This window comes from Platalea leucorodia, assembly GCF_965183815.1.
Source record: "Platalea leucorodia genome assembly, chromosome: 8".
Lineage (NCBI taxonomy): Eukaryota > Metazoa > Chordata > Aves > Pelecaniformes > Threskiornithidae > Platalea > Platalea leucorodia.
The window spans coordinates 45,330,353-45,347,314 of NC_138830.1; the positions used below are offsets into that span (position 1 = coordinate 45,330,353).

Below are 16,962 nucleotides of genomic sequence, written 5' to 3' on the forward strand. Positions count from 1 at the left end.
TCCTAGGGCTGTATTAGGACCACCTGTGCCACAATGCTTTTAAGCATTCTTTACTACTTTAGGTAATGAAGTGCACATTACAAATGAATCATAATAAACTACATTGAAAAGGCAAAGGACAAAGAGGGTAGACTCTATATGCTAAAGCATCTAAAAATCTTGTCTTAACCTTGACATCATTGCCTGGGTTGAAGAAGAGACTAATGCCAAAATTAATTATTGGTTAATTTTCAACTGTCAGCTACCTGGCAGCAAGAATTAGGGGTGTAGAAAATGAAAAATATATTAAAGGAATTAATACAACTTTATACCACTTGAACATAAATCAACATCTGATACCATAAGCTCTAATACTAGGAAACTGTAGCTGCTGCAACATTTATGGTTATGAGCAATGTAAAATAAGCCAGCACGAATGCTAAAAGCAAAGCAAACAAACTGGAGAAAGAACCTGAACTTACACTTTTATTCACAACAAAGTTCAGTGTAACCATCTCCACGCTTTAATTCATCCGGAGAGTTCACTTCTGTAAATACTGGGTTTTTTCCTGGAGCTTTTGCAATCTTCTGTATCTTCCTTATTTCAGACTAATTAAAACATCTAGTTCTGCTAGCCATCTTTCTCCCTCTCCTATCCCATCCTTTTGGTTATCTTTTCTCATATTACTGAAGTTTGGATTGCAAGTAAGGAAAGAGACGTAACTTTCTAAATCTGTTTCAAATACCTATGTATTTTAACTCCTATAAAATGAGAATGTAAGCATTCTGCAACTTAAAAGAGTTTGAAAGGTGTCAAGTCACTATTAACCTTTGTCTGATGAAAAAACTGGTACTAACAAAGGTGTATTTTTTAATTTAGGCTCCTTTAAACAAAGAAACTTAAAATTACTAGCATCTAAGTACACCATTTGTACTGTCCACAATTAACTGCCATCTACCTAGTCTCTGAGAGTCAGAATCTAGTACTACATACTGCTCAGACATTATTATCGTACTACTTAATACTACTAGCAGTAATATATAAGGCTAGTGGAAAACACTCCAAACTTCAGTAAAACTACAAGATGGTGAAAAAAAATCCCTGAAAATAAGTTAAGGTTGGTTCGGGTTTTTCTAACTGCATTAGCAAGCATTGGTTTGGAAACGAAATCTCTGGCGTGACAGAGTGACAAGCTTTGTTCCAAGCAATCTCAGACTTCTTCTATAGTCAGACTAGATAAGAGCAAAAACAATCACAAAGGTGAGACTAGCAGTAACCGGGGGCAAGGTTAGCTACCGCTTGTTCTAACAACATCTTCTTGATCCTGACAGAGGCAGCTGCGACACCAACGAAGGGCTGAAACTTGAGCTACCTGACAGGGTGGGTGAACATCCCAGAAGCATACTCAGATTGACCCGAGAGATTTTGTCACTGCCTCTGAGTAATGACATGCCCTTTGGCTTGTAGCCTTGCTCAAGATTGAGTAGTGAAGCTAGGACATAGAAAGCGTTTGTGTTTTGGAAATTGGTCTATCAACCCCTTGGTTAGCAGCCAAAGCTCAAGCTGGAACACAGCGCAAAGCCAGTACAAGTGACTGACATCAACACGCTACAGCGATAGGCATGACAAAAACCAAGTGAGGAGGAGAGATGGATCTGAGAGTTGTTCCTCAGGACTTGAGTGAAATGAGTTGGTGATAGATGGCCTGCTTCCCAGGGGGAAGTACCCATGTCACTGAAACTGTCAGCACTAATTAGAATCCCTGCAGGCATCCTCAGGGATTTAATAGACACCAAGGAATAAACCGCCTCTCACTCCTACAGGCTGCCCCTCAGTCGGAACACAGAAGAGACGAGGGAAAAGGAATAGCGTGGGAAGCTTTTCATCTCTCCCGCCTGCGCTGCTCTGGGGCTAACAGAAGTTTCTCTGAGCAGTTGCACTGCTGAGAAGTTAACAGTTTTCACAAGCGCTAGGAGTCACATAATACAAAACCCTTTCTAAACCTTTCCAAGATGAAATCAAGCCAACTAACTCACTGCTCCTGATACAATTTTCTCCAGAATACTCACATTCTAGCCAATCTTCAGAACGTTGTTATGGTCACAAGTAACATGAAAATAACAAGAGGCATGGTGAATGTACACGGATATCCACCATCTGGTGAATTAAAAATATTCTTAAACTAAGCTGTGTTTTCATAGGTGAAAAATAGTAACCAAGATGACAACTCAAAATTAAAAAAGAATTTAAAAAAGTGATAGATGTAATCAGCCAGAGATAAATGAAATGAGCTATTCTATTTAACTTGAGTAAGACCCCGTGAATACTGACAATTTAAATCATAAACGTGCCATTTTAATGGTGCACACTGGACTCCTCAGATTTTTTAAAAAAGAGCAGCCACATAAACACAAAGGCACCAATCTTGCAAAAACTCACATTGTGCTTCCGAGTCAAACATGCCTAACTTCAGTAACTACTCAAAACTCAACGACTTCAGCTGTGTGCTTCAAGTTAAGCATTTACAGGATCAGAGCTATGGGAAGCATTTTAATAGAGAAGACTGGTGTGTAGAAGCGTGGCATACCTAACGTGCTTTGTCTCAACGCGTGTATAACATAAGTAACGCTCTTTGGTTACACGACGCTTTTTCCATGCTGCTCATTAATGACTAAGAATTTTAACAGGTGAAATAGTTAAATCCTGATAACCACCTTGCTGCTCCCAGCATTTTTACACAGCTGTACAGTCCATGTTCACTCAACTATGTAACGCTTCTCGTCACCTACGGCGTTTTAGCAATTTAAAAGATCAAAACCGCATTCCACGACGGAGCAGCGCATGACACCTGATGCTGACCCATCCTTACGTGCTTGTTGTCGGGGGGGACCTTTTGCTCCTTAGGAGCCAGACCGTCCTCCGCCTTACTGACGGGCCGCGGCCACCGCCCCGTCACGACGCGACTTCTCTCGCGGCTGCAGCCGCGGGGGCGAGCCCGCGCCCCCAGACCCGCACCTACCTCGGCGCTCCTGGACGCGGACGACGAGCTCCCAGGCGGCCGCCGCCTCCCTGTCCAGGCGGGCGGCCAGCGTCACCTCGCCGCTCTCCCGCCCGACGCGCACCGGCGACTCCTCGACGGGCGGCGACAGCAGCTCGAACCAGGCGGCGGCGAAGCGCGCCGGGGCCAGCGCGGCCAGGCGGCTGCCGGGGCGGGCGTCCTCGGGCAGGGAGAGCGCCAGGGGCGCGGCGGGCGGCAGGGCGGCCCGGCGGCGGCGGGCGGGGCGGGGCGGCGGCAGGCGCTGGGCCTGCGGCAGCACCTCCAGCTCCAGGGGCTCGCTGAGCAGCGCCGGCCGCCCGCGGTCCCGCGCGTAGAGGCGCAGCGGGAGGGGCGCGCGCAGGTGGAGCAGGGAGCGCACCAGCAGCACGCGCCCGCTGCGCGGCACCACGAAGAAGTGGGCGCTGCGCGGGAGGGCGAAGTAGCGCAGCTCCGCGTTGGCGCCCGCGTCCGCGTCCTCGGCGCGCGCCTGCCACACCTGGGACCCGAGCGCCAGCGTCTCCTCCACGCGCAGCTGCGTGACGCCGGGGCGCGGCCCCCCCGGGAAGCGCGGCGCGTTGTCGTTGTCGTCCAGCACGCGGACGGTGAGGGCGGCCAGCTCGGCGGCGGCGGCGGCGCGGGGCAGGCAGCGCTTGCAGCACAAGCCCAGGCGGAAGGAGTAGAGCGCCCGCGCCTCGCGGTCCAGCGGGCGGCGGGTGCGCAGCCAGACGCGGGCGGTGCGGGCGTGCAGCGACACCTGGAAGTGCGAGTGGCCCTCGCCCAGCAGCTGCAGCCGCCAGCGGCGCCCCTGCACCTTGGCGCACCAGGGCTCGGGCCCCAGCCGCGTCAGGGGGATGCTCAGCCCGCGCACGCGCGTGCCCGCCGGCCGGTTCTCCGCGACGTGGCCGCCGAACGAGGGTCTCCTCCGCGGGGCGGCGCGGGCGGCGGCCAGCGCCCAGCAGAGCAGCAGGCAGCCGGCGACGCGCCGGGCTCGGCGGGGGCCCATGGCTGCCGCGGGCGGCGGCGGCTGCCGGGCGGGCTCCGCGGCGCTGCCCGCCGCTCCCCGCAGCGTGCGCGGCGAGTGGGCGGGCGGGGAGGGCCCGGGGCCGCGGGGGCCGCGGTCCGCGCCCGCGGGGCTCGGCCGGCCAATCGCCGCGCCCGCCCGCGCCGCCCCCGGGGCCGTGCCCGGAGGCCCCGCCGGCGTCGGGGCAGCGCCCGCCTCCGGCCGTGCGCGTCCCGGGCCGCGCAGGATGAAGCGTGCACCCCCGCCAGCCCCACTTGTCCTTCTTCTGCGGCGACCCCGCGGCTTGCTTCACCTCCCGAGCCCCCGCCTCCCCCGGGAGCCCCGTTCCTCGCCCAGGGGCGATGCGCTGCCGGCTGGCCCAGGTGTCCAACGGGCTCGCCCAGCGCTCGGCTGTCTGCTGAAAACATTTCCTCGCTGATGTCTCGATAGCTACGTATTATAAAAACCCCAGTTTTGCCCTCGGCTTGTACTTGAGCAACGTCACTGGCCTAAAGTTCCATCTTCCATCACAGTTAATCGGCTCCCTAATACCTCCACATCTGTAAAGGTAAAACAAATTTTTTAGAAGAAATGTAGCTTAACTAGAGAACGTTTCTGATAATAAACAGAAAGAAATAAAATCCAACATCTATTTAACTGTGTTGGATTTTTGGCATAACTGAATAAAACTAAAAAACCAATACAGCTAAATTTCACCATTAAAGTTAACTGACTCCATAAATCGGGTAATGTTGCAGAAAAAGTTACTGCATTAAGCAGTTCCTCTTCAAAACAGTATGGTGCTTTCAAGAATAAAGTCAAACACAATACAAAACAGGCATTAGCTATATTTATGTAGTGCATAAATCACTTATTTAATCTTAAGAATCATTCTGAGATTGAAGGAAAGCAAAAAAATAAAAGATACTCTGTATTGGTCACATTACTCAAATTTTACAAGACTGTGAATAATGGTTACTTTTCTTATAAAATAGACGGTGCATTTTCCTTACACTTCCCACCCAAGACTGTGGAAAACTTTAGAAACACAATATTGTACCTTCCTGATACCATTTTAGAGAAAGTGGTTGCCCTTATGGGTTAAATGGGAGACCAGGATCAAGTAGGAAGACTATAGGAGACTCAGAATGAAAGATCTAAGTGCTCTACTGTTAGCACAAGAGCGACCTTCTCCGTTTCATCCTGCAAGTAATTAAGGAGACACAAATCATCAGCTTCATACATTAATCTGTTCTCTCCACTTATGCCTCGTACTGCCGCCTCTTTCGGCCAAGCAGCACGCTACTGTCAGGCGTAGAGCAGCAGTGCTCACCTTCCCTTCCTCCCCTTTCACACCAACAGTCAGCTGCCATCTCAGACTGACAAATTTCTTGGGGGTCCAGGGCAGGATTACTCTTCTATTTGCTCACAGAATGGAATAGGTGCAAAAGTAAAACATCTATCCCTAACATGCACTGAAGCACAGAAGAGGGGAAAAAAGGCTGAGGAAATGCCACCTGAGGTAGGACAGTGCTACTGATAAAGCTCTGGTGGCCCATGAGCAAGGCAGAACCATTTACCTGACACAGAATAAATTCATCTAGAGCGCTAAATAGGAATTGTTTCTCCCAAGCCTCAAACGTGCCTGAGGTTTCAAGCACTTTCAATTCTACTTTGGCATAAAACCCGTAGCATAAGAAGCTGCTATATCTGAATTCCCATGCAGGCATGGATGTCTTGATTAGGATGAAATAATAAACGGGTCAATCTTTCATCCATTTCTCTAACAGAATTCAATCTTCATTATAATTAGCAATAATAATAATGAATATACCTTCTTTAAAAAAATTGAAAATATTACATTTGTATTCATGTAGAAAGTTGAGATAATGCAAATTCTTAGGAAAAGTTTTCCCCACAGAGCTAAAATGGTCTTGAAATCTCTGTGTGGAAGCACCCTCCGATGTGGGATGATGTTACCTTCAGTGCTTTTGTGGTGGCATTTATTTTTTTTGTCTTAAAAAAAGAAAATTTCTGAGGTCTATGGATTGTGTACAGAGCAAAAGGCAAAACAGATTGGGATGGGAAGAACCCATAACTTGGTCACAAAGATTTATATGGCTCCAAAATAAAAGGAACTTTTCCAACAGTTCCCTAACTAGTAGGATGCTATGAAGAATCCACAACTAATATTTGATCAAAATTTGATCAAACCATTTTGTGGGATCATTTTAGTGAGTTCTGTTTTCTCCATCCACTAGGATTTCTCTCTGTAAAAACCTGTGAAAATATATCAGGAACAGAACTACATTTTGAAAGGTCTTTCATTTCTGCATCAAAAATTCAACGGGCATTTTCATTGATTTAGACACAAATGTGTCTAACTGACTTTAAAAATGAGCCTCATCCATGGTTTCAAATGCAGAATTCAACCTACAGTATTTTAATCAGGACGTAGACAGAAAACTCAGAGATTGCACAAGCTTTTTTTTTAGGAAAATAGAGACTTTATACTGCTGTTTGTTAAAAAATAAAAGGTTGTTGATTTTTATAGTTTACTGCCCTACGGTAATCATAGACGAATACTTGAGACTCTGATCCTATTACTGACTCTGCAAATTAGTGGGAAGCTAATTGGGTGCCCTGGATACTTGTACAGTCAGAATCTTTCTGACTTCAGCCCATCTCCACAAGTCCTGGCCATGTGGGCACTGACCTTACAATACAAGCTCCTCAGTGCTGCTAGTTCACAAATTTACTGAGAGCAGGTCTAGAAAGTATAAAAAACTTTACACATCGTTTGCTTCCTTTTCCTGACTGTTCAACAGCGCTCTCTGAGGTTACGTCAGGGTTCTCTCAACGTTCCAGACCATTCTCCCATTTATAGCAGCACCCTCTATTTCTGCTCGCTCTCATTTTGGATTTGACAGTTAAGAAGCACCAGTTCTCACACTGACGCAAGAATTCTTTTCTTGCTCTTGCCTTGAATTACCTGTGTGCCTCAGTAATTAGAAGTTTCCCTCTTTTTTCTCTGTAAAAGCCAGGACTTAGAACTCTAAGGGTACACCGACATACCTCAGAACAAGTCTCCTGACTAGGCTCACAGGCTGTACAGATTGCTAGCTTGCAAGCCTGGAGTGCAAGGTTAAGCACGGTTTCCAGAGATCTCACATGACCAAAGGCATCTTGTGGTCACACACAGCATCAAGCACCACCGACCTGCTGGTTACTGAGGTTCACCTCTGTGATCAGGTGATGGCAAGGCCAAGACAAAACCATAATCTCTGTCAAAAAGGATTAATTCATGTTTGAAAATTACTGAATTATAGTCTTTGTAACTTACTGATTTATAATATTAACATAAATTTTTAAAGAAACATCGTGCCAAGTATTTGAGGCAGAATTTGCATTTTACAAATTAGATTTCCTTTAAAATATGAACAGGAAACATTCTGAAGAAAATCTTGCCTTAACCTCATGGAGCTGCACCGTCAATACTGAGGCAGGAGAGAAGAATGATGCTCATCATTCTTCCTGTTTTACATATACCTTGTAGCTGAAGGGCAGGATGGCTTAGGGAAAAGTGGCACAATTTACTTTGCTTTTGATCAAAAGGCAAATATGCCTGAAGCAGCAAGTGCTCTTAACCGCCACATACTCAGTAGCCAGCTTTCAAAGGGGAGAAAGGGGCTGGAAGTCCCCTAGGATCTTTTACTATAAATAACTACAAATATATATCAATAAGAGAATTAATATACCCCTCGAGAGCAATCTGATATATATGGCATCTGGTACACCTGGCAGACATTACTCTCAAGCGCTAGTTTAAACTCTTGGGAAGGGTTCTGCCCTGCTGCATGTCTAGACAAAGGAAGCTCTTCCTACACTATTTACTTCTCAGTCATGATTCTGCAAGTGTCTTGGCACGCGGCTCTGCAGGATCTAGCCCAAAGTGACAAGATAGTCCCTGTGCTATTTTAGATGGTTTGTACATTGTCACTTTTTATAACAACATTTGTAGCTCCATTTTCTCAAATGCAAGTGTAAGTGATAATCCTTTCCTGTATAATTTTGCAAACTAAACCTAAATTATTCAGAAGTACAGCTGCTGTTGTCTAATCCTTGCTAGCTCTTTATGCAGCTTTCTCACTATACTTCACAATTTTTTCTTGGAATCTAGCAGTCGAATGAGTGCAAGAAACACCTTCTGTCATGCTAAGAGCAGAACTCTTCCTCCAAAACTGAAAAACTGATTACATTTTCAGTATCTTTCAGTATTTTATAACAATTACTTTCCAGTTTATTTCAACCAGCTGGAAGACCCTTTCTGCTGTTAAGCATAGCGTGCTATATACGAGTTCAAGAAGCTTAGAATAAATGTTTTAATTACAATAATCTATATAAATGGACACACTTGTCAGAAACACCTCCTACTAACTTATAATCAAATTAAATGAGCTATACATACATATAAAAAAAGTGAAATCTGAGGTGTGTTGAAATCAGACAATACAGCAACAATAAATTCTCACTGAATAACACTCTAATGGCATATTCTGTTTTCCCTGGCTGGTGCCTTACTACTTACCAAATTAATTACATTATTAATATTCCCAGTAAACACCTTGAAAATCTTTATAGAAAAGCTTTTCTTAAAAATCCTAGGTTTTCACATGATAAAGTTTTTCTATGAATCAGAATTTTTACTTATGTGACTGACATAGAAAGAGTCATTTCACTTTTTTTTAAATAACAACTTTTGTAAATGACTTCATACTACTCTCTAAACATCCATTTTTCTGACAACTATGCATCATCCCTATAACTGCCTTAATAAAATGTCTATGTGAGAAGCAGATTGCTGGTTTTGCATTCAATACATAAACACAATGAATGCATATGTGTGACACTAAATCTTAGTAAACCTTGCTTAGACTATTTTTCGATTGTTTGTATACATGCAGTAAACAGAAAGAATCAATTCATTCTGGCTTGTATTTCCTATTTAGAAGCATAATTCTCCAAAACTTCAATACCTTTTGTTTTGGTCATCCCATTTCTCTGTGTTTCAGGATCCCAAACTCTTTTCACCTCAGCAGAACCAATCAGAAGAACACAATTTACATTGTCAGAATTTGCAGACTGGGCAAAGAAAACATGTCTGATTCAATTCTGCCCAGGTTCCGGCAGAAGCCTCTGGTGAGCCTCTCAGCATCCTGCCAACAGGGCTGTTGAGAAACCTGGCCTTCCAGATTCTGCAGTTCTGGGCACCGTATCATATGGACTGCAGCCCTATGGCTTGGGATGTTAAGGCCTCCAGGGTCTGGAGCAGACAACTGCTACAAAATCAGGGAGCCCCCATCTGCCAAGGTCAGTAGCTCTGGAGGCCACAGATGGACTGACCTAGATCCAATGTAACACTCTTTCATAGAGATTTTCTAGATTTGAGAGGAGTTTGCTCCTAAGCGGTATGAACCAAATTTTTAAATATGCACATCAGCACATTTAACAAAAAAGTACTTACAACAGGTTTATATAGAGTATCCTTTGAAGATAATGTTTGTCTAAATAACTATGAACAGTGTGACAGTACCAAACACTGGTGTCTGGGCTCATCTGAGGTGTCTTATACTGTACATCAGCATTAGCATCTGTGTCAGTCAGATTGACAATTAGTCTAAGAAATATGCGGGTTTAGTCAATAATAAAGAATAATACACTACCTACAAAGGCAGAAACTACCTTTAACGTTTTAAAGTAATTAGCTCATCTTCACCTTTGGAAATTAAAGAAGCTCTTCAGTGATACAAACGTAAACTAGTATTTTAATTTGACTAACTTCCACTTCATGTTCTTACATGTTAAAATACTCACGCATATTATCATTGGCAATTTAGAAACCAAAGCTTATGGCTGCAATCAGGGCATACGGAAAACCTATACAAGGGAATACAGAGAAAATGTTCGTGCTTCTACAGCCCAAGGAATCAGTAAGGAATGATGCCTCCATGACGGATTCATCATCTTCCTTCATGTTATACAAAGATGTGAGACAAGCTGAAGGCAGTCAGTCTACCTCTTATTTAATTCTGTTGTAAATAATTCCAGATGAAAGACTGCTCAGGCAGGAGATCTCCTGCTTTCCTTATAATACAGTTTTAATATTCGATTTTGTCCTGCTTCCACAACCCTTTCTTAGAACAGCTGCTGACTCACATGCGTGTGGAATATCTAAAACGCTGCAGGGATCAGCTCAGATTTTCTCACCACACCCTGACCTAAGCAACAGTAAATGACAAAAGTAAAAAAGGAGCAAGCGCTACTTTTTATCCCAGTCTCACCTTTCCTTTCCCAGCTCTAGTCTTTTGATCACCTTCCTCTGCAGCGTTCTGTGCAATGTGGCCTCCTTCTGTCTCTCTTTTCATCTCTTATTTATGAAACACCAACCTGAAAGAGTAATGGACAGTGAGTTAAAGTGGGTTACTTAAACGTTTTTAACATGCATCTTCTATTCCATGGGCTCTTAATTTAATAAATAATTAGAACCAATATTGCTCCATACCATTTAAAGTAGATTCTCTTCCATAAGCTAGAGCAAAATTTAGTAGTTGGAATGTAATAAACACTTCTCTTAACGATGAAAAAAAGAAAAAAAGCAAATCTAGTGCACTTCTTGTACCTGTGTCATTTCCAAAAACAAGTAAAATAATAGCAACAGTTTGTCTTTGTTACTAAAGAAAGCTGATACGCAATACACAGGAGAGAACTGCAAGGTTAATACATTTGATTTTTACATGGTAGCATCTTTTAATAGAGCCACACTTGGAATTTTTCAAATTCAAAGGATATGGAAGGGTTTGTTTGGGGTTGTTTTGGGGTTTTTTTTTAAGCAAAAAATAATTTTGCTGGACAACAAGGGTATACTACCATATCTAAATGTAGCAAGAGTTTTAAAACTCCTAAATTAACACTTTTAGAAAAGTGAGAGTATCTAATTTTATTGCATAAAACAATACTACTGGCAACTACAATAGCTTTACTTTGACTTAAAGGGATATTTCTAAATTGTCTACTCCCTATTATTCATAGTTCAGTGATTTACTTGGAAACTGCAGAACGTGTTTCAGAACAAGCAATGTTCAGCTGCAAATACAGCTAATGAAGAAGCACAATCCTGACCTCCTCTTACCAGAAGTGCTTAACCTGCTCAGTTAGGATGAATGCAACGGTTCTAGACTGTTAATACAGTTGTTCCATTCAAATTAATTCCTAGTTTGAATCTGAAATATGGTAAGGAAGTCCTTAAGAAGGGACAGTAAGACAATATAGTCAACATTTGTCATTAATCAAACCAACAAATAAGTGACTGAGTGCTTCACCTTGTAGAAATTTAACAATACAGTAAATACTACTATAGAAAAATATGATGATATATTACAATTCCAAAAGAAAAAAACAGAAAGTTGTTTTAATCCATAGTCCACCCCTCACTTCATATATGTGCTGATAATGCAGAGTTCATGTCTTCTTGGCTTTGTTGTGCTCCAGCTCATTAAACACAGCTGCTGCACATGGGCACAAACACATTACCCAGAAAGAGCATGAACAATCCAAGGTATAAGATTTTAGCCAAAAAACCAAAGGCATTCATGCTCTAATTCTTGATAAAGCAAAAGAAAAAACATTTAGTGCAGATGTTTAAAAGGTATCATAATATATCATGTAAATGTTTAAAAGGCATCAAAGCATATAAAGCAATAAAAATCATATTAATGGCTTCAGACAGGTTAAAGTAACTATTGGCACTTCTGTAGCAGAGCAAATCCATGAGTGATGACAATCCTAAAGTAGGAATTATATATATATATTCATTTCACTGGATTTTCCCATGGGCTGAAAGTCACACATGAACTCAAGTACTTTGCAAGTGTTGGACTTAAGCCCTGATTCAGTTCCTACTGAAATCTGTAAGATACTATCATCAACTTCACAGCTTCAGTATCAGACTTTAAATATATATATATATATATAGCATAACAAAACATTTGAGTGTGCTCTGCAGATTGGATTATATTCCTGAAAAACATTTGCTGTTTATTCTTTGAAATAAAATGTAACAAAAAAGTCTATCCACAAAAATGTAATGAATAATATTTTTGCTTTTTTCGCTCCTGTCTTTTACAACCTGAGCTCTACTCACATCTGACTCACATGTCAACGTCATTCCATGTCCAAATCTATTCTACTGTACTTTTATATTATCGCATACAAATCTTTGTAAACCCATGACCCAGACTGGGCACAATGTTTCTCAAGACTGTATTTATTTATTTAGAGCCCACTACTGAGGCACCCATTCAGACTGTTGCATTGCAAATAATCCTTATTAGCCTTAGTGTGTTTGTTTATAGAATGATGGAAATTAAAGGGGAAATTTTCTATGGCTTCAGTAAGCTTTGGAATAGGCACAATGTGATCATATAATAACTAATTAGATGGTTAAAATCCACTGTTAATAATTTAAGATTATATATTTCGTTTTCACTGTTAACGTAACTTTTTCTTCATTTCTCTCCCATCCAATACTGAATTCAGTTTTCTTTTTTTTTAAATATTACTTTTTAAAAAGTGTCTTACTTATGTTTCTGTAAGGTGGAAAAATCTTGCAATGCTTATTTTGAAGGTATTGCAATGTTTGCTAATTTTCTTTTAAATTACAATAGTGATGTTTATGTGGTTAATTTTTACCAAAATTTTAATTTAGGCCAGAGATGACTAAGCAAGGATTTCATCAAGCAAGGAATTCCAGTGTATTTTCCAATCAGAAGTACTAAACATAGAGTTTGCAGAGTGTTGTCATGGCTGTAGGTATTTTATTTTATTTTATTTTCAGTGGCTTGAGGAAGGAGATGTTTTGTTCATTAGCTTATTCATGCATTGCCATTCTTCTGTTATTACTATAATTTGGTGTCATTTTAAGGATGATTATGAGGTTAATGTAAGCATCACTGAGAGAGACACACTATTTAGAGCGATTAAAACCTTTTGGGAAAAAAATCAGAAACATTTCTTGAGCCCTCTAGTGTTTGAAATTAAGTCTCAAAGGGCTTGGGAAGGAACCTGCTTATCAAAATTAATACTCTTGAGATTTTTACATATCTCAAATAGTACTGGTAACTTTTCTGACGCTACTGAATTACTAATGTACGTGTAGTGCATTATGACTTGCAACCCAACTGATACTGAGCACCTGTCACAGCTGACAAATGCATTCTTAGAGCATTCCCCTCCAAAATATTTTCTCCAGTCATTATAAAAATATTATTATTTTAGTGCCAGAGTGAACTATTTTTCATCCATTTAAAAAATATATTCTGCTAGAAGACTTTAGGCATTCATTTTTAGATTAATTTCACTAAATTACATAGTTATAATTAAAAAAAGAATGAATCACAGTAACAAACAGCATAACAAAATGTTTCCTTTAGGGAACTGTCCTCTTTCCTAAAACATTAGCCTGAATATTACATGCATGATCAGAACCTGAATTTTCAAATGGAGTAGATCACACACACAGACATACACTCAAGCATGAACATTTCCAGTTTCCCAGTCTCAAAAATCCCTGCGTTACCACTTTTGTGAACGGTCTCGGTTCACACATTAACTGTCCTCTTCTTCATGCTTAGTCTTTCCATTTTCTGCCCTGTATCTTGTCTGTAATCTTTACCTGCTTATTCACCCCAACAGCCTTACACCAAGAGTATATGTAATAACTGCTAGTACCAAACGTTGTGAGCATTCAGCAAAAAGTACTTGATATGCTAAGAACAATACAAGACAGACAAAATCTAGCTGATGAGCACTGAGTATTATTTAGGTGAGCTCAGTATAGCTACACCAGTCTAAGCTTATAAGATAACAACCAATCTCATGTTATTTAGCAAGGTTTGATGTGACTGAGAATGGGAACAATTAGTACTATTAATATATGAGAATATGTAAGATGCAGTGTTTCTAGAGCAATGCATGTCACGTTAATAAACAGCTTGAGATGGTTCGGTATCTTAAAAGATGCTATAAAAATACTAGAATTGATACCACATCAGTTGTGTTTAAATCAAGCTCACCTTTCAATTACATGAATTTTAACTCCTGTTGAATTTGCTGATATTCATATCTGTGAAATTTGACCTGATGCCGCAGGTAGAACAAAATCATAGCCACACAATGCTATATAAAACTTAACTAACACAACAAAATCCTATTCTTTGCCTTGTAAGCCCCAACTGGCCAAGCAACAGAGCCTAAGTTTTCAAACATCATTCAACTTAGGGGCATTCAATAGCCCACTTTGCGCTGGAAAATTATGTCTGTTGAAGTGCCTCAAAACAGGATATACCAAAATAAGGCTCTTAAGATATATGTTTTAAAATTATACACTATATATTTATATTTAAAAATATATTTATATTGTATATAGATATTAGTTAGCAATATGTAACATTTTCTATTCTACACACAGTATGTTTGTTACGTATTGTAGTCAACATAACTATATAGTACTTACATTACATATGGTATACAATATGTACTAGGTTGCACTCTAAGAGACGCACCGTTATCAGAAAAGAAGTTTAAAAAGTAGAAGAAAGTCTTTCTAAAGCATTTCTTTTCTGTTTACCATTCTTCATCAATATAAATGACACACAGGACTCTGTAGACATATCAAATGTGTATAAAACTTTCAGAAATCCACTATTTCTGCATCACAATTAAAAGTCCTCAACACTATAAAGCAACTCAACCAGTATTGAAAAACCTGTATCTATTCTTTCGTGTTTTCACATTAAGAGCTGTCCAGTTTGCAGAGGTAATGATACATACCTCTAAGCAGATGAAAAAGAAACTAGGCAGCTGACTAGCCAAACATGAAATACAACCTAAAGCGCTGTGCTACATGCCTCCAGATTTTTTTTAATGAGCCAGACTCTCCTTTTTTGCTTCCCGAATCTCATATTGTAATTGACAATAACTACAATGATACCTACTCAAAACATAAAAACTCATCAACTGCCAGCTCGCTGCTAACAAACTCATTTAAAACAACTTATTAAGACATAACCTTTAAGTGTGTGAGCAAACAAGACGCAATCAAACACGCAACACGAATATCTATAAAGCTAGATGAAGTATTAGGACTACTGCAGCTTTCTCTGATTGAAGCAAAGCATATGGTGGTATAATGGAGCATGAATTTACAGCAACAGAGATGTACGATATAGATTAAAGCTTCATCTGTGAGAACATACTGCACAGCAAAAAACCCAACAATTTTTGTGGTTTCTGGTTTACGGCATGACTAGCAACGAATACTCTTTTGTGGAAGTAGGGCTCCCTCTGCTGCTAACATGGAAGTAAAAAACAAAACCTTGAAATCCACTAAAAATGTACTCCTGAAATAGACCCCGATTTTGAGTTTATCAAGATGTAAACATGCTTCTCAGACTATCTGGTTGCCTGCACGGTCTTCAGGTAGGACTGACAGGCTCATGTTATCCATTCAGAGCATGCAGCATGGAAAGCTCCAAAGAAAATTAAATCTGCTCCGCTAATTGTGTCTGCATTCACCGCAGGAGTTTGTAATTAAAAGTACTAATGAAACAAGCACTTGATACTTTTTGTTGCTTTTGAAAACTAAACCAGAAATATTTGGCAATATATCTTTATAGAAGCCTCTATTTTTAGGAAGTTGTGGCTTATTTATCCTGTTAGAACAGCTTTTGGTGTTCAAGTTGTTTCTTTGGTTGAATTAAATCTTAAAGTATGAGTGAAAAACATACAGCCTTTAATAAGAATGTGTGATTGATAAATATTAAAAGCCAAAATTTGAGATGTCAAAGTTACTCATTTAACATGATTGAAGCTATCAAGTAAGTGTGTTGACAACAGTCGCTATGAATTGATGTTAGAGTGACTTCATACCAAGTCTGACCAAGGCCAGTACCTTTTGTCAGCTTTCTACACTCTTAGATTCCAGAGGCAGGGCCAGACCTCATAGCTGAGGGGCAGGAAGCCGTATCATTTCACACTTTTTTTAGTCCCAGTTGCCAACTGTGGATTGAACTTGGAAGCAGTCATCGCAGCACAGTAAGTTATTTCTTGGGGAGTCACAGCTGCAGAGAGCTTGGGGAAATATCAGTCCATGTTGCACATGTGGGAAGCTTAACCAAACCTGCCCCCCCCCCCCTTTTTTTTTTGAGGAAATCAGAGGACCTGCAGCAGAGACAGCCAAACTGCAAGCAATCCAGGGTCAGTGGCTATTGGTAAAGGTAGCAGACTACCATGATACAGGCACACGGACGTACCAAACCAACGCTGTTTCTGTCAGTCTAGTAGCAGCTTACCTGGCATAACATAACCATTCTGCACTGCGTCCTCACAGAAAGGGAGCCAGAGAACAAGCAGGCCTGACCTAGCCTGATTCGGGCTCCTTATGTCTGCAGCTCTCAAAAAAGGGGCTGCAATTTCCCCCCCTTTCTCTTCACAGAATCCCTGCTGCTACAGCTACCATCACTGCGCTGGAGAAATGAAACGGCGCGCGGGCTCGCCGCCCTGACAGGCCGGGGAACGGCACGCAAGAGGCAAGCTCCTGGACCAGGAGCTTGGGCAACGCTGTGAACTACTGCACGGAGCGGGGCTGAGGAGCGCTGGGGGTCAGGGCAGAGCCACGCAGCCCCAGGGGAGCACGGACAACCACCGCCGTTTCCCCTCGGCCCGGGCCGGGCTGGGCAGGCGGCGGCCGCCTCCACAGCGAGCGGCGGCGGCGTGAGGCGAGGCCACGCCCAGAACCACCGCCCTGCGGGAAGCCCCGCCCCCGCGCTCCCCCGCTCGGCAGCGCCTTCGGCGGTGGATTGGTAGCGCCTGGCGCGACGGCGCAGGCGC

General features: G+C 42.0%; 1 protein-coding gene across 1 annotated transcript in view; it reads right to left on the reverse strand.

Annotated features, from left to right (window-relative positions):
* The window catches only part of LOC309593921 (neural-cadherin-like), a gene marked incomplete at both ends in the record, with an annotated part of 66,395 nt that extends 62,375 nt beyond the window's left edge, over window positions 1–4,020 (reverse strand). The window contains one exon of the mRNA XM_082319072.1: window positions 3,000–4,020. Within this exon, the coding sequence (XP_082175198.1) occupies window positions 3,000–4,020 (1,021 nt within the window). The remainder of the gene's footprint in view (window positions 1–2,999) is intronic.
* Window positions 4,021–16,962: the final 12,942 nt, after the last annotated feature.